The 18,568-nt window shown below is 35.6% G+C and overlaps 2 protein-coding genes and 1 pseudogene across 2 annotated transcripts; 2 read left to right on the top strand and 1 right to left on the bottom strand.

Moving 5' to 3' along the window:
* The first annotated feature begins 2,394 nt into the window (after positions 1-2,394).
* Positions 2,395-6,102, top strand: LOC145160370 (wall-associated receptor kinase-like 14). Its single transcript, XM_079079525.1, has 3 exons — positions 2,395-3,626; positions 4,469-4,543; positions 4,658-6,102. The coding sequence occupies exons 1-3, from the start codon at positions 2,885-2,887 to the stop codon at positions 5,881-5,883; spliced, it is 2,043 nt and encodes a 680-aa protein (XP_078935651.1). The 5' UTR covers positions 2,395-2,884; the 3' UTR covers positions 5,884-6,102.
* Positions 6,103-7,182: 1,080 nt separating this feature from the next.
* Positions 7,183-8,486, top strand: LOC145160368 (oxygen-evolving enhancer protein 1, chloroplastic-like). Its single transcript, XM_079079524.1, has 2 exons — positions 7,183-7,531; positions 7,624-8,486. Exons 1-2 carry the CDS (start codon positions 7,298-7,300, stop codon positions 8,377-8,379), a joined length of 990 nt encoding a protein of 329 aa, XP_078935650.1. The 5' UTR covers positions 7,183-7,297; the 3' UTR covers positions 8,380-8,486.
* Positions 8,453-10,847, bottom strand: LOC145160367 (pentatricopeptide repeat-containing protein At1g20230 pseudogene; annotated as a pseudogene).
* Positions 10,848-18,568: the final 7,721 nt, after the last annotated feature.

Raw genomic sequence — 18,568 nt, 5'->3', positions numbered from 1 at the left:
AAAATCTGGATTTATAGCTTCTTACAAGTGGAAACAATATGATATTAAGATTTAAAATTCTCGTAACATATTATTTCTAATATTCAAATCTTTTGACCGATGAAAAAATATCTATTGAAAGAGTCATATAAGATCGTTTATGTTTTAATATTTTATAATTTATATAACTATATTCTTCATTCTCTCATAGGGATGCAAATTAGACCCGCATATTCGGGTACCGGCGGGGACCCGACCCTAACGGGGCGGGGATTCCCCGTCTTGACGAGTAACGGAGCGGGGATGGAGGTTAAACTTCATACCCGAAACGCGGACGGGGCGGGTATGAGTATTACATTATCCCCGGTTTAATACCCGATTATGTATATATATATATATATATATATATATATATATATATATATATATATACACGCAAAGCTGTTGAGAGTTTTTTTTATAAAGGTGTTATCTTCTTGGTTTTTGTTTTATTGCCGATATGGGATAACTTTACTCTCCTATACATATTTTTTTTCACAACCCATTGCATCCTTCTTTTCTTATTTGAATTTATTATGTGTATTTTGTAAAAAAGTAACTGTAGTAGTTCAAAAAATAAATAAATAAATAAACTAGTTGTAGTTGTATTTTTGTATAAATGCAAAAAACAAACTAAGTGATTGTATTCTCTATTTTGTGTTTAATTTGAATTTATTATGAGTATTTAGTAAAAAACTAGTTGTAGTTGCTGTTCAAAAATAAATTATTTATCTATAATTTGTAGTTAACTTTAAATAAATATAATTACGAGTAGTTGGTTAATAAGAGAAAAAAGTGCATACAATTATAGTTAAACTAGACGAATTCTCGATCCGTTTTTGGCTCGAAAAGAATACTTAAATCAAGAAAATACAAAAAAGAATTAGTATATAACAAACTTACAAATTAAAAACTTCAACATAATAACATGGCTCGAAAAATTGTTCAAAGCCCTCAAACCAATACAAAAAACTTTAAACTTGTTTTCTTTGTGAATTTTGAATGTGATTTGTATTTGTGTCTCAAAAAGATTGACCTTTTTATAGTAAAGTATTAATTAATTGTTTATTAAATATATTATATAAGTTATAAAACCTTTGAATTGTTAATCATTATTAAGAGACTTTTGAGTGGTATTCATTAAAATAGGAGGTTTCAAATGCATGAGGTGTTTGCAAATTTTTATGAGGGTTTCAAATGCATGAGGTTTAAGAAAAAATGCTAGCTTTATAAGTATGTATGACATGAATCTAATCTAATTTACATTAAAATTTCAACCACAACATACAATGATATTCTTAAAAGAATACTTAAATCAAGAAAATACAAAAAAGAATTAGTATATAACAAACTTACAAATTAAAAACTTCAACATAATAACATGGCTCGAAAAATTGTTCAAAGCCCTTAAACCAACACAAAAAACTTTAAACTTGTTTTCTTTGTGAATTTTGAATGTGATTTGTATTTGTGTCTCAAAAAGATTGACATTTTTATAGTAAAGTATTAATTAATTGTTTATTAAATATATTATATAAGTTATAAAACCTTTGAATTGTTAATCATTATTATGAGACTTTTGAGTGGTATTCATTAAAATAGGAGGTTTCAAATGCATGAGGTGTTTGCAAATTTTTATGAGGGTTTCAAATGCATGAGGTTTAAGGAAAAATGCCAGCTTTATAAGTATGTATGATTATGTCTTTCGATACATATGATTGGATGGTTATTTCTTATACTTTAATTGACACTTTTTTTTTCTCTATACAAAAGTTTTTTTCCTTTTTTGTTTTACGGCAACTTATATGTTTCTTTTTATAAAAATTTTAGTTAAAGAGAGGTGGATACTAGTCCCATATAGGCTAAATAGATAAATGAAACGAAGACGAACAAGTATATAATTGTAAGAGAACTTGCAAGAATGATATTGATTGTTACTTTGTCCCATATTGCTTGGTGACACAACTAGTTGACAAGCGAGCTCATTATAAATCTAAGAGTCCCTCACGTTGAATTTATATTGCCTTTGGTTCTTATTAAAGTTTATTGTAATTTAAACAATATTGTGATACAAGCATGAGTTGATCATTGGCTTTTTTATGTTAGCTTAACAAACAAGTCAAACATAAGCCTATTAAATTAGTCTTGAGCCAAAATAACGGGTATCCGACGGGTTTTTTCTATCTGATGGGTTTTTTTCCACCCGAATCCGTCGGGGATTAGGCGGGTCGGAGGCGGAGATGGTTGTGGGGATTGGATTCGGGTACGGGGATGGAGATTGTAGTCCCCGCCAATATCCGCCTCCGTTTGCATCCCTATTCTCTCATAATACTATTATAAAAGATATTGAATTTAGATTTTATTTTGTATTTTGTTACTTCAACTGGATTAAAATGGTAACCCGAAAAGATCGTCATCGTCGCACGATTCAGCTTGCCAACGTTCAGAGTTGTCCTTAATTCTATCGCGGCCTCCTTCCGTCTCTCACAAACGCCTCCGCCGGAGAAGAGCAAAAACTAAAAGGATAACCGGATCTGCTTCTAGTTTCTAAGCCCCCTCAACTTTTATTAGTCAATTCGAAGAGCATTGAATCTCGTCAATGGCGTCATATTTTGAATTTTATAAATATCTCATCAAGAGTAAATCAATCAGCTAAGTTACTTGCATATTTAAATTCAAAATCCAAGATGCAAGCTCTCAGTATTTCACTGAAATCATTTATTGAATAAGCAGGAAATTCTCACCAACATCAACTGCACCCCATTAATTTCTTCCAATAAATGGTCCATTACTGGCCCAATTTTGAGCTTTCCCTTCGTTTATGCTTAATACTTGTACGACTTTTCAATTTCAATAATATTGAAACATGATTCTTCACCTTCTCCTCTTTTCTGTGATTCTGGTAATCGCATCATCATCATCAGCAGCATCTGTCGGAGCAAAGTGCAATCGCGTTTGTAAAGGAAGTAGTCGCGATATCCCAGTTCGTTTCCCATTCGGATTCTCCGACGGTTGTGAAGTCCCTCTTACTTGTGCAGATACCGGAGAACTTCGTATTGGCAACTACACGGTTCTGAATCTAACCAGAGATCATATACTGATTAATTTGCCGGCTAAATGCGATCGCCGGTTTGAAGAAATCCGACTACTCAGAAACCAAAATTATGCCCTCACAAAGCGAAATGAGTTGCTGTTGGGAAACTGTAGCGAGGGCTTGAATAAATGCGCGGTCTCAATGAGTTACTATAACTCATCAAGTTGTAGATTACCTAATAGCAGCTTAAATTGCTACTCAGATGATGACCTTGGTCGCGTAGAGTTTATGACAAATGAGTTTATGGATTTGACTAAATTAGATATGGCCGATTGTCGGGTTCTGTACTCGGCGATTACCGTTGTTTTGGACGGAAACAGTACGCAGAGGTCGTCGTTGTCGATGGGGTTTCAGTCGGCGGAGTTGGGGTGGTGGGTGCACGGGGATTGTCATTGCCATCACCAAGCGGTCTGTGAGAACATATCAATTTATAATGCGATGGCGGGGTACCGATGCTACTGCAATAAGGGATACGACGGAGATGGATTCGTCAACGGCGATGGTTGCAGGAGAGGTTAGTTCCCTCTTCACCCAATTTATATACCTGTATAATCTGAAATCCAGCTTTTTTTCCACTAGAAAAATGTTTCAGTTTCTTTGCAAAAAAAATCAATTGAACAAGAAGTGAATCACTGATTCGTCGTTATTCCTTGTTAATTCAATTGCACCATACCTCTGTTCATTTTGTCCTAAGCACACCAACAATGGTGAAACAAGAACATTAGTCTACCATTTTTGAATGAGGAGGAATTAATTATGTGTAATTAGAGTAGACCATACGCAACTGAATTTAATTTTCTTGTCCACCCATCTGATTTTTTGTTGGATGTGGGGGATGATGATCTAATTGCCTTGACTTTAGGCAATACCCAAATATGTGGATCTTGATAGTTTTATTTTAATTAACTATCTTCTTCATGGACCATAGAACTCCAACCACACACTAGTATTTATGTAAGATAGACCAAAAAGCATCCAATTGGTAGGTGCTATTTGTTTTGATCATTTAACATTTCCATTTTTTGGGTTTCATTTATAACTTATGAAGATGTGATCCATGCTCCCAAATAAGAGATTGAGTTTATTATAACTTCAAAAAAGGCAAATACTTTTATACTTTCTTTGTGTAGAGAAGTTGATAATGACATGTAACGGTATGAAGACTACAAGAGGATAACATTTTATTTCGGAGATAAACACCAATGTCAAACTTCAACTAAAAAGCCACTAAGTTTGAATGTATAGTCAATATTCGACCATCTTTTTTTTTTCTTCTTTAGGGAAAATTTTCATCTCCTTAGGTTTTATGATGAATATATTAAATAACTCAGACTGAAAGATGCCTTCTTGCAACAGTCTCAAATTGCAATGCTTCAAAATACATGTCTGGTGAATGTGGTGGAACCACAAGAGTAGTTGTTCTAATCGGAGGTAATTTCCTCTCAACCACTTATAAATTCAATTGTTACTAAATGCCCAAAAAACTACATTGCCATTCTATTTTCTCACTCAAACATTACTTACTTGTTCCTTTAATTTTTTTAGGGATTGTTGCGGGAGCATCTTTAATGTCCATTATAGCACTTATTTGCTACTGCATTAGAAAGCGAGCTATTACAAGAAACCAAATGAGTACAAAGCGCATCCTTTCAGAAGCCACAGGGAGCTTCAATGTACCATTTTACCCCTACAAAGAAATCCAAAAGGCAACAAACGGTTTCTCTGAGAAACAATGGTTAGGTATAGGAGCATATGGCACAGTTTATGCTGGAAAACTCAACAGCAACGAATGGGTTGCCATTAAAAAGATCCGACACATAGAAAATTATGGAATTGACCAAGTCATGAATGAAATCAAGCTTTTATCTTCTGTAAGCCACCCGAATCTTGTTCGCCTTTTAGGGTTTTGTATCGAAAAAGGCGAACAAATATTAGTTTATGAATTCATGCCAAATGGGACGCTTTGTCAACATTTACAAAAGGAAAGAGGAAATGGTCTTCCATGGAGGAGAAGGTTGACCATTGTGACTGAAACAGCACACGCGATTGCTTATCTTCATTCTTCCATGAACCCCCCGATTTATCATAGAGATATCAAATCCAGCAACATACTTTTGGATTACAAATTCAGTTCAAAAGTTGCGGATTTTGGTCTTTCTAGAGTTGGGATCACGGATGAGTCACACATTTCAACTGCACCTCAAGGGACACCTGGCTATGTGGACCCACAGTATCATCAAAACTATCATCTTTCGGATAAGAGTGATGTGTATAGCTTTGGGGTTGTTCTTGTGGAGATAATCACAGCTTTGAAGGTGGTTGACTTGTCAAGGCGGAGCACTGAAGTCAACCTGGCGGCTTTAGCTGTAAACAAGATCGGTCAAGGGCGTGTGGACGAGATTATCGATCCGTTTTTGGATCCGAATAGGGACGCATGGACGCTTTCGTCAGTTCACAAGGTTGCTGAGCTGGCGTTTCGGTGTTTGGCTTTTCATGGAGACATGAGACCTTCAATGACAGAAGTTGCAGATGAGTTGGAGATGATTAGAATGAGTGGTGAGGATGATGTCAGCATGACACCATTATCAGTCACCTCTTCTTCTTCGGTGGCGGGTGTAGGAAGCCGGAAATTAGTGGTCCCACAGATGATATCGAATTGTTTGACTAAGTCAAAGGAGAAAGATACGTCACCGGTGTCTGTGCGGGACCCGTGGTTAAGTGAACAGAGCTCACCCTCGACTAATAGTTTGTTAGGCAACATTGTACAGTGAACTCTAATAAATTGTGTAATTTCTTGTTTTTTTTTTTCAATCTTAATCATGTATAAGAGTTAAGAGTTAAGACACATCACACATTGAATATAGAATTGGATCTTAGCTAGGGTACCTTTTCGGGGTTCCATGAGTCTATGTTGACTAAAAACAATGAGCAATGAGGATCGTTATTTTCAATACGAGGCCTCAGTGTATGAATGCATAGATGATACCAAAGTTCCTATGAGTGTATAAATTGAGGAAGAGATGAGAGTAGGCAGAAAGAGTGTGTGAGACAATGTGTTACAGGGTGGAATGCAACACGTGTGGAAAGTATGGGTGGGGTGGTTGTGGGGAGCATTTGAAGATTTTGTATGGGAGTATAGAGGAAGGTAAGCATTGCATGTGTCGTTCATGGCCTGGGGTGGTTGTTGCTTCATCTGAGAAGGCGTCTACTTCCACCACAACCACCACCACTGCTGCTGTTGCTGCTAGTACATCTACTACAGGTAATACATGGTGATGTTGTCGTTTACATAGGCCTGGATCTTGGTTGACTTCCAAATTGATTGGTTTCTCTCCCTATTTGACAGGAGGATAGGAGGGTATTCTATTCGTGTTGGTGGTTTATATATATTTATCTTATTTTATTTTGTGGAGCTTATTTTATCAGCTAAACAGAAAATGCAAATATGATTGAAGGTTTAATTTACTTGATTATTATAACTTCACAAACCTTTATCTACAAAAAAAAAATGTTTTCTATCAAGCAATGCGTTCTTTAATGGAGGAAACAAGTAACAACCATGAACCAAACATGCCCTTAATTTCTCAAAGATTGATGTTATTCCCAATGAATCCATAAAAATGTGTCCGGTAACCTGTCCAACAATGTTCTACCACAGATCATATCAATCGCAAAATTCACATTTTCCTTCCGACAAAAATCAGCTATTTAAAATTTCATTCCAAAAAAAATATATATATATATATATATATATATATATATATATATATAAAGAACACTTTGTATCCAAATTAATACCATCAACTTGATTGTAATAATTTTTTCTAACCAACATCAAATAAAAAGACAAAAATATTGAATAAAAAGATTTACAGCATGATTAAAAAAAAGTAAAAACCTGGTTGCTGCATAAGGAAAACATTATGAATTAAAATTAAAATATGTTGCAAAGGAATTTCCAAGTCCTACAAACCACATGGCAATGCACAACACCATAGAAAGTAACTCAGAGCATCCAATGGAACACAACCTTATCCTATCTATTTATCTTCCTCCAATCAAGTCAAGTATTTCCCATGCACCACACAAATCCCTTTCCTACTTCAACCCAATTCCCTGCAAGTAGTCACTACAATCACAGTTCACAACAGACACAGGGGAAGTGGGGTTCGCAAACTTACAACAATGGCAGCCTCATTACAAGCAGCTGCAACATTCATGCAGCCAACCAAGGTTGGCGTCTCCGGCCGGTTACAGTTCAAGTCTTCTCAGAGCATCTGCAAGGCCTTCGGCGTCGAGTCACCCGGAGCCAAACTCACCTGTTCCCTTCAATCCGATCTCAAGGACTTCGCTCACAAATGCGCCGACGCTGCTAAAATCGCCGGCTTCGCTCTCGCAACTTCCGCCCTCGTCGTTTCAGTAGGTTTTTATTCTCCATCTTATCATCATCATCATCCAAATTCTACCTACTCCTCTACTTACAATATCATTGTAATCGTTAATTATAACAGGGAGCAAGCGCTGAAGGAAGCCCTAAAAGGCTAACATTCGATGAAATCCAAAGTAAGACCTACATGGAAGTCAAAGGAACAGGCACCGCTAACCAGTGCCCAACCATCGAAGGTGGAGTCGACGGCTTCGCCGTCAAACCAGGCAAGTACAACGCCAAGAAATTTTGCTTAGAGCCGACGTCGTTCACTGTCAAAGCCGATGGCGTAAGCAAGAACTCCACACCGGAGTTCCAAAAAACCAAACTCATGACCCGATTGACCTACACCCTCGATGAAATCGAGGGCCCTCTCGAAGTATCCTCCGATGGCACCATCAAATTCGAAGAGAAAGACGGAATTGACTACGCTGCCGTCACTGTTCAGCTTCCCGGAGGTGAACGTGTGCCTTTCCTGTTCACGATCAAACAACTTGTCGCCTCCGGTAAACCGGAAAGCTTCGGTGGGGAATTCCTAGTCCCGTCGTACAGAGGGTCTTCGTTTCTCGACCCAAAGGGCAGAGGTGGGTCCACCGGGTATGACAACGCCGTTGCTTTACCGGCGGGTGGGAGAGGAGATGAAGAGGAGCTTTCCAAAGAAAATGTAAAGAACGTTGCAGCGTCAACAGGGAAGATCACCTTGAGTGTCACCTCAACCAAACCGGACACCGGTGAAGTGATCGGAGTGTTTGAGAGCATTCAGCCCTCCGATACTGATTTGGGTGCAAAAGTCCCTAAAGATGTTAAAATTCAAGGTGTTTGGTATGCTCAGTTGGAGTGATATTTAACTCAATGTATTTGTTTTTATTTGTTTTCTTGATTCTGATTTTGTGCTCAATGTATATTATCAAGAATTCTTATAATAATGTTATCATATTTGATTATTAATCACCAAAAATCATTACATGAACAAAACCCATCTCTAAAATGATGAAACCTCAAAGAATCTCTCACAACTATTCTCACCCCAACAATTTTCGCCATAAACTTTATAGCATTATGACAATCCCCACAAATTCTCAAATTCTTGAACACTGTAATCTCCGATTCACCTTTCAAATTCATAATCCCAAACGCAACAGCAAGTTTCTCACTATGATTACACAACGTGTCCTCTTTCTCCTCCCCATCAAGATCTTGAAGAACAAACTCTGTGTCAGGCAAGTATCCAGCTTGCCTCATTTTATCACCCATATCACTCAAGAACTTATAAATATCATCACTATGTTCATTCCTCTTGTCTCCAACCACAAAAGTATGCACCTTGTTCTTAACTTGTACCCAACTACAACCTGGTTCTTTCTTCATTCCTTTATCCCTCATTACTTTCCTAGTTTCTGAAGCTTCTCCCCATAGTTTAGCATTCACAAGAATGTTAGATAACAAAACATAATTCCCGGGGTTGTTTGGTTCAATCTCAAATAGTTTTTTTGCTACAATTCGTGCTAAATCGACATTTTTATACACTCTACATCCACCAAGTAAAGCTCCCCAAGCAGAAGGAGTTGGTTTTATTGACATATTTTGTATGAATTTATACGCCTCTTCTAACCTACCTGAACGACTCAAAACATCTACAACACATGAATGGTGTTCAGCATCTGGTTCAATCAAATGAACTTTACTCATTGAGTTGAAAACAGAAAGACCCTCATCTACTAACTTTGAGTGGCTACAACCAGAAAGAACACCTGTGAAAGTAATCGCATTCGGTTTCACACCAGATTTTAACATTTGAGTAAAGAGAGTTAATGCTTCTTCTCCATTTCCATGCATTGAGTTTGCTATAATCATTGTGTTCCAAGCAATCGTGTCTCTTGTATTCATCATCTCAAATGCTTTTTGAGAGAATTTAAATTTGCCACATTTAGCATACATGAAGATAAGAGCTGTTAAGGCAGTTGTGTCATTCAAGAAACAGTGTCTAAAGATGTAACCATGAATCTCCTTACCTCCCCTCAAGCTTTCTGAATTTGTACATGCAGTCAACACAGAAGTCAATGTAATCTGATTGGGTTTGAATCCTGATTCTTGCATTTCTGAAAGTAAGTTTAATGCTTCTTGTGTTTGTCCAGATTGAAAGCATCCAGAGAGAATGGAATTCCATGATGCGTAATTTAACTTGGAATGATTTTCTTTCATCTTTTTGAACATGGATACTGCTTTTTCGGGTTCTCCATTCTCAAAATATGCTGATATCATTACATTATGAGACACAATATCTTTATTAACCATTTGATTGAATATCATTTCAGCCTCTTTGATGCATAAGCAAGTGGCATACATATGTATAAGTGCACTACTCACAAACACATTTGCTCCCATTCCAGTTTTCACCACAAATCCGTGTATTTCTCTACCTAAATCCAAACACTTTAAATTAGAACAAGCAGGAAGGATTGAAGAAAGTGAAACCGAGTTGGGTTTTACTCCATCTAACCTCATCTCTCTAAAGGCTTGAAGGCCCTTTCTGGGATACCCACAACTAACATAACAAGAACAGATCGATGTCCAAGAAATTACATCTCTAACCTGTAAATCGTTAAAAGCTGTTTTGGCACCTTCAAGATGCTTGCATTTTGCAAACATGTCTATCATTGCATTCCCTAACAAAAGATCATGATGAAACCCAAACATGACAGCATCTTTGTGAGCTCTCTGAGCTTGAATAAGATCTCCAGATGTGGAACAAGCCTTGACAACTGACAGAAGTACAAATCTATCGGGTTGGAATCCGATGTCCCTCAACCGGGTGTACAGATTAATAGCTACTTTTTGGAGATCATGTCGTGTGTAAGCTGATATTAACGTCGTCCATGAATGCAAATCTGGGCTGGTAATTTTATCAAACAGCTGGCGGGCACGTCGTAGATCACCGGAATCACAGTAAGTTTTGATGAGTTTGAGACTAAGATGGGGCGGGAGGTTGATTGGTAGCTTCGGCAACATTTGACTAGTGACATGCATACAAGTTTAAGAGCACCAATAAGGCAGTTGGGATTTGCGGAAACACTCTGTTGAAAGGGAAAGATAATAACGTAGAATGGTATGAAAGCTACTCACTCGCAACCTGCTGCCTCAAATTCAGTTGTTATGACTTATGAGAATCCCGAAATCAACCGACATGCCTGGGCAAAACTAACTGAAGCTCTTAAAGAACTTATTGTCACATCAAAATTAGTTTGTTTCGGATTAATAGTCCACGGGTGTTCAAGAAAGATACATATATTGGAACCGAACAAATGGGAATCCCACCTTGTAACCTTTTTTTTTAAAGCAATTTTTTTAGGGCTAATGTCATTTTATCTCAAGGAATTCAATTATTTTAAAAATCACTCAATTTTTTTTTTAAGTGAATGAAAGGTGAATCGGCATCCATCGTTCCTCCCTTGGCCCCCAAGATTATAGGCTAAATTCTCTACACGATCCGCGACACAACACGAAATAAATGGGTTTGGGTTGAGTTTTTCAACCCGTCAACCTGTTTATTAAACAGGCCATATATGAGTTTCTCAAAAAATATACGGGTTGACCCTCCAACCTATTTAGTATTTTAATAAAAAAAATTATATATTTTTTAATGTATTAAGTATTATACTCTATACAGTTTATACTGTATACTAGGATAGGATACCAGGGACGGTTCCACTATGGTGCCCATAGTGGCACCGACAACCCCTTATTTTTTCGAATACAGTGTAAAAATTTTCGAATTTTTCGTTTTTTCTATATTTGTGCCACTACTTAAAAGGAAAAATGTGCCACCCGCAACACCTACTACAAAATCTTGGGTCCGTCCCTGTAGGATACCCAATATCATTGACCATTTGACCCGTGAGTAATCATCTGCTGGTTTGCATTGCAACGTGTTTGGCGTTTGCCCCAAATAATCTCAGTATCTCAGAAGAACGACGACATGAACGATTGAATTATTATCAACCGATGTCGTCACCTGCGATTGAATTTATTTATGTTTGTATCAATGTTTTAGTTTGAACATGTTTCCATGAATGTTTTTTAATTTTCATTTGGATGTTTAAGACTTAAGTTTCTAAAATTCGGATATGTTTGCATCAAGAATTTGTTCATGTTTAATTATCAATTTTATTTATGGAATCCGACCCACGAACATACGAACCCAAATCTGACCCACGAACCCAAATTTGACCCACGAACCCGCCAACCTGTGAACCCGTATAAATAAGTGGGTTGACGGGTCATATATGAGTTTATGTTCCAAACCCGCCAACCCGTGATCTGTATAATTAAATGGGTCGTGTTTGGGTTGGTATATTTTAACCCACCAACCCGAACACGACACGATTGTCAGGCCTAAAGCTGATGGCCCCCCTTATAAATTAAAACTTACATTAAATCAATTTTTCCCACCCACTTTGTTACCCTAATTGAAACTTGTTGTACAAGACGAGTATGGTCTTTTTTGCTACTACAAATCAAGAAAATGGCTTCAGAACAAAGCTTCTCGTATATTGGTTTCAGAGAATCGGACCTAGACATACCAACTGATTACGAGCTCCACGCCATGGAAACACAGGTGCAACTTGAGAAAATGAGAGATGCCATGCAACACCAGCTAGGTGAGATAATGGTTGAAATCGTTTTGTTGAAAAAGATTGTGATTGTGATGGCTGTGATTGGAGTTGCAGTGGTGTTAATGATTGGGATATGTGGTTACTTCTATGTCACTAATTGGGGTTTTTGGTGGGTGTAGTTATGTCGGTAGATGGATGACGATTTTAGTGTTTTTAGGGTTTTTGATGTGTGTAATTTGTTTTTGTCTAATTTTGCCATCTGTATGGTATAAAATGTGTATTATGGTATGTTTGTTGTTGGTTGTTTGGATCAGTGGTCACTTTTGGCGATTTTAGGGTTTTTAGAACATCTTTTTGGGGGTTTTTTGGTTAGACGATAACCTCATTTCTAATGTTTGTATGGCCATTTGGATTAATGAAATAAAATCTAGTTCTTATTTACTAATGTTTTCTTATAATATCAACTTCGTATATACAACCGTGTTCATTTTTTCTAAATGCATTTTGTTGATTGATTTGGTAGTGTGGTTTTAAAGAATGCAAATATGTAAAGTACATTGCTATATTTGTATAATATTGATCCAGTTTGCAAGTGTCAACGTTCATAGTAAAGTGTCAACATTTATCGTAAAGTGCATTGCTATATTTGTACAGTGTTGATCCATTTTGCAAGTGTCAACATTCTTAGTAAAGTTTCAACATTTATAGTAAATTACATTGCTATATTTGTACATTTTTGATCCAGTTTGCTAGTGTCAACATGCTTAGTAAAGAGTCAACATTTATAGTAAAGTACATTGCTATATTTGTACAGTGTTGATCCAGTTTGCAAGTGTCACCATTATTAGTAAAGTGTCAACATTATTAGTAAAGTGTCAATATTTATAGTAAATTACATTGCTATATTTGTATAGTGTTGATCCAGTTTGCAAGTGTCAACATTCTTAGTAAAGTTTCAACATTCATAGTAAAGTACATTGTTATATTTGTTTCATAACCACAAACAAACATTCACATTATGCAATTGTCAATAACAAATTAAAACACATCAACATAGAAACTTGTCCACAATTAAAAAAGAAAATAATCGGTAACACATTCCCTCATACACAACACATCATTTCAATCCTAATCCAAGTCCATTGGTTTCGATGAGCTATCCCCTTCACCATCCTTACGTTCAACTCTTTTTGCCAATTTCATCTTAATTATCCTTTCTGGTTTTTTCCTTAGCTTCAGCTTACCCTGTTGTTGCTGACCATTCCCCTTCTTTTTGGAACTACCACCTTCATCTTAAGCCTTTTCATTTTTTCATCCTAATACCACCTTCTTCTTGACCTTTTCCTTTTTTCATGCTACTATCACCTTCATCTTGACCCTTTCCCTTTTTCATGCTAGTATCACCTTCATCTTGACCATTCCTTTTTTTTACTTGTAATTTAGGGGTCCTTGGCACTGTTGGATTAAGGTGTCTAAGCTCATGACTAAATTGGTATATACTTGTAATTATAAGCAAAGTCCTTTTTGGGTTGCCCTCATAACTAGAAATAACTAGAAATGATATCAGGAGAGAGAGAAGAAATGATTTGTTAATATATTATATGATTAATATATTAATTAGAAACATATAATTAATTTTTAATTTATTATATGATTAATAAATTAATATGAGATCAATGATTAAATAATTGGTTTGTTAATTTATATGGTTAATAAATTAATATGAAGTCAATAAGAATTAACTAATTTTGAATCACAATTAATCCAGAATTAATTCGGGATTAATTAGAATGAATTAAAAGTGCAAAATGTGAATTGTAATTGTTTAATAGTTGAACAAAAGGAGCAATTCTAGAACCATCCACGGTATGGACGGTTTTGGAGGTGTTTCTAGGGTTTCTGGAAGCCTTCTGATTGCAAATAAAGAAATGATTTGAACTGGGATTAAATCTATTATTTAATTAATTAAAATCTGGATTCATCTGCAAGTTACCTAAACTATAAATAAGACTCATTGGCTTGCAAATTTCGTATATAACATTCTTAAGAGGCATATGAACGAAATTTCTTCATCTCTCATCTCTCTCATCTTCATTCTAGGGTTTCTAGGGTTTTGAGTGCGAGCCATTAGAAACATCGTACTTTTGGTGCTTGCTTTCTGAAGTTCAAAGAAGGATTCAAGGGTATTGTTTGCTATAACAATACAAATTTATGTAACCCTAGTTCTAGTCATTTTGATTATAGCTAGGGTTCCTCTAGTTCATTGTATATTGCTTTCAATGTCTGAAGACATAGATCCTTAGGTTGCATGCACCCTTAAGTTTTAAGAGAATTTATGCAAGTACATGATTTTCGTTACCTTAAAATTCCATCAGTCGTATCAAAGCATTGGTCTTACAATTGATTGTACATGAGATGAATCGAAAGAAAATCGAAAAAAGACGCACCGCGATTTTCAATTTTTTCATTTTTCGTGCCCTTATCTACCTAATCCGAATGCAGGTTTAATTTTGAGTGATTATCTGTTTTGAAACTGTTAAAATCCAAATTTTTATTCAAAAAATATGATTAAAACTCTAATTTGGATTTTGAGGAGATAAATATGGAAATATAATTTTTAATTATAAGATAATTAAATTGAATTATCCTTATGGATTTTAATAACACATTTAGTTAAATGATTAATTAAAAGATAAATATTAAATCCATAATTGGTTTATAGATTAATTAAGTAAATGTTTAATTCAAATAATTAATATGAAACCTTGTGTTTTAAAAAGTTTAAAAGACACCCTATACAAATATAAAATGTTTAAATACTATATGTATAACTAAAAGTCAGTCGAATCAATAGTATGCCTCATTCAAGAAGCCACACTCTAATAGAGGTATAAGGAAACGACCTATAAAATGACCACTGAATGGATGTCCTTTTCACCTACCGCTTCTTTGTGTGGTGGAGGCTCGTTAGCCGAATGGGTTTGATATGACATGAAAGATTAAAAGTATGGTTCTTCTGTCATTTCCAAAGTCATATGGTCAGTTTGTTAAGAACTTTCATGTGAGGAATCTCGACGTGACCCTAATTGATCTGACCCATATATTGATAGTTGCTGAAGCAAAAATGCTTCAGAACACAACTGAAGCATAAATACCTATAGGGTCTAATCCTAAGAGTTCCATGGATATTGATAATGTTAATATTGGTAATCTAGAAAAGATTTCTCTTCCCAATCGAAAGGGATCAACCAAGGTCAAACTGTTTGATCATATGGTAAAGAGAAATGCTGATTCTAAGATCGTTTCCCATATTGACCCCAATGAGTCCATTTGTTTTTACTACTAATTGAAGGGACATTGGAAATAAAGCTGCCCAAAATAGCTGAAGGATCTTGAAGATGGTAAAGTCAAGTCGTGTGACTTTACTTCAGGTACATCCATTATCTAAGTCCATTATTTTAACAAGTTCCTATTCTTAGAATCTTAATACATAATGTGATGATCACATTTTAATGGTATTGCAGGATCTAAAAGAAATAATGAAGCTTGAGCAAAATGAGCTGAATCTGATCGTGGGAAATGGACTTTTATCGCATAGTTCGATGGTCAAAATTTAGAGTTACTACTAAGGAGTTAGGATAATTTTAATAGATTGTTATTACTATTTCAAAGATGTATAGAAAAACAGTTTTTCATTTTAGGCATTGTAAGGACAAGTTCCAATTTTCTCTTTAGTTAATAAAAGTGAATTTTGGATTATATGGTTGCCTTATTTTATATTTCTTTGCAATGACATTAATGAGTGTGTTAATTATGTTTCTAATAATAGCAATGTTAATTGTAGATTTGATTCTTATGATATCGCGCTTGTGGTACTGTCATAATTGACCAAGTGAAAAGAAATATCATCACCAATTTATTGAACATATACTTGGATTCGTATAATTCGAATTGTATAATATGTGACAATCTTGTTCATTGAAAATTATGTAACATCCCAATTATGAGGTACTTCTAATTTTGACCCTATAATTGAATTATATTGTATTTTGGTCCCTAAGTTTAAGAAAGAGTGCAAAAAGGGCCTACAGTGGCATTTTGCTAAATTTAGACTTTGAGGAGTACGTTGTGTGTACGTGTGTACGCTAAGCGTACTAGGGCGCGCCTTAGTACGTTGGGCGTACACCTCGAACGCAGGACGTACATGGAAATCATGCAACCCTAATTTTTAGGGTTTTGGCTCATATTTAATGTAACATACACGTTCAGTTATCGTGTTATGTAATTTTAAATATGAATAATATAATGAAATATTATATGAATTTGAGCGTTGAGTTCTAACAGATAGTTTTTACTATAAATGAAGTAAAACTATGTTTAGAATCGCTCGGAAAATATTGGAAGTCTTATGAGATTCAAATCAAAAGTCAAATATTGAAATTTAACGAAAATATAAAATTTGAAATAAGTAAAAATAATGTTATTGAAAGTTGTAAAGAATCTTGTTAGAAATGTTTAGGCGAAAACCTCATCGAAATCTGAGTTATAACGAAGAAGTTATGACTTATTGAAGTTTCGCGACAGAACCGGCACGACGCCGTATGACGTAAAAAGTGAGTTTTCGATAAACTACTTTTTAGCCCTTATGATCTAAATAAAAGTCATAGTATTCGTTAAACCGAGAACTTTCATAAAAATAATGTCTAAATCTGACTTCGTATGAGGAAGTTATGATTTTTCTAAGTTTCGGTATAGCAGTAGACAGCTAAAAACTCGAAATAAAGATCGAGTGATTTTTAGCCGACACAACCTAAACGAGAATCGAATGTCTCATTAATAGTAGTACAACGGTAAAAAGACAGACGGAAACGGATGTCGGATGAAGAAGTTATGAAATTTTAACGGACTTTTCCTGTCTCGGCCCGTTAAAAATATAATATTAATATAATATTAAAAATAAATTCACAATTAGCTGACGGAGTCTAAATGAAAGATGTAGAGCATAATCTCACCTACGCGTGGATATAAAGAACGTCAAAAACGGAGCTCGTATACAAAAGATATGGATTTTTGAAGTTCGGAGCACAAACTTCGAGAATTTGACTGCATTCACGACGTGAACTCAGTGAACGACGCGGTTCGAGCCTAGAAGACACACGGAAAGCCTAGGGGGTGACCAGGATCGAAGTCACGACGTGAACATACATGGTTCACGTCGTGAATCTCAAAATTTCACCCTATAAATAGAAAACGAAGCCTTCGGGATTTGTTTGCTAATTCTGATATCTCTCACTCTCTAAACCTTCTTTAGCCCACTTTTAACCCCCCCCCCCCGGAAGCCCCGGTATCATCCCCGACACCCGAAGCAAGTCCCGACGCCCCGAAGTTCCCAAGAAAATCATATTTTCAAGTCGAAACTCTGCTCGCGTAAAGCCGGATTTCAACTAAAATCCCCGGTTTCGTCACTGAAAGTCATATTTAGAGTCGAAGTGTTGCCCAAATTAATCCCTGGTTATTTCACGGTGAGTTCATGTCACACCCCCAAACCAGACGGAGGAAACGTCTGGGGGTGGAGGACTTCATTTGTAGTATCACAACACATGCATTATAGTAATCAGAGTACACACAACCACTGTATTTATAAAGTATAAATATTTACATGTATTTCATCATTTCATACAGAAATTAAATAGTTGTACAAAAGAAGAAGACAAAACATATATAGCTCCATCTTCTCAAAAGCTCGGGGTGTACATGTCTACTGGTTCCCTGAGAATACAAGTAATTTGAAAAGAGAGTATCAACATAAAGTAGAGTGAGTGCATAAGTATTTTTTATTAAAAGAATGTTTTCTATTTCTTGAATATATAAACTATTTCCTGCAAATCTTATATTTTCTGTTATATAAGAAAAGTAGTTCCTGTTACATAAACTGATAATGTAAATTAGAATGTAATACTGTAAACCATAACTTGTAAACTAGTACTTTGAAAATGTACTTACGTTTAGTTAATTATACACTAACGTATTGTTAATATCCTATTTAATGAGTTATTATAACCATACTGAGACTAGATGGCCTGACCCAACGCTTTGAAGGCGTCTAAAACTGTTGATAACAACTGTCACTCGTAGGCGTGTATGCCTGACTGTAGCTAGCAGTCTGAGTGCGGGGTTGTCAATCCCAATATAGATCTATACACACATTGTTTCGATCCCCGGCTGGAGATTCTGGTTATAATGTCAGGGCTTTACTATATTGTTTAAATGAATTAAACAACCTGTACTACTTGACTCATAAAAGCATATAAACGTTACATGTATAATAGTTATGAAAAACCTAACCATTCTGAAGTAAATGACTGATTTTATGTTCTTGAATTAGTATCCTTAACATATATCTGAAAGAATGTATAC

Source organism: Lactuca virosa, chromosome 2, assembly GCF_052849685.1.
Source record: "Lactuca virosa cultivar CGN04683 chromosome 2, Lactuca_virosa_CGN04683_v6, whole genome shotgun sequence".
NCBI classification, from domain to species: Eukaryota; Viridiplantae; Streptophyta; class Magnoliopsida; order Asterales; family Asteraceae; genus Lactuca; species Lactuca virosa.
The sequence above is the reverse complement of the archived record's forward strand: the minus strand, read 5'-3'. Positions and strand labels throughout refer to the sequence as shown.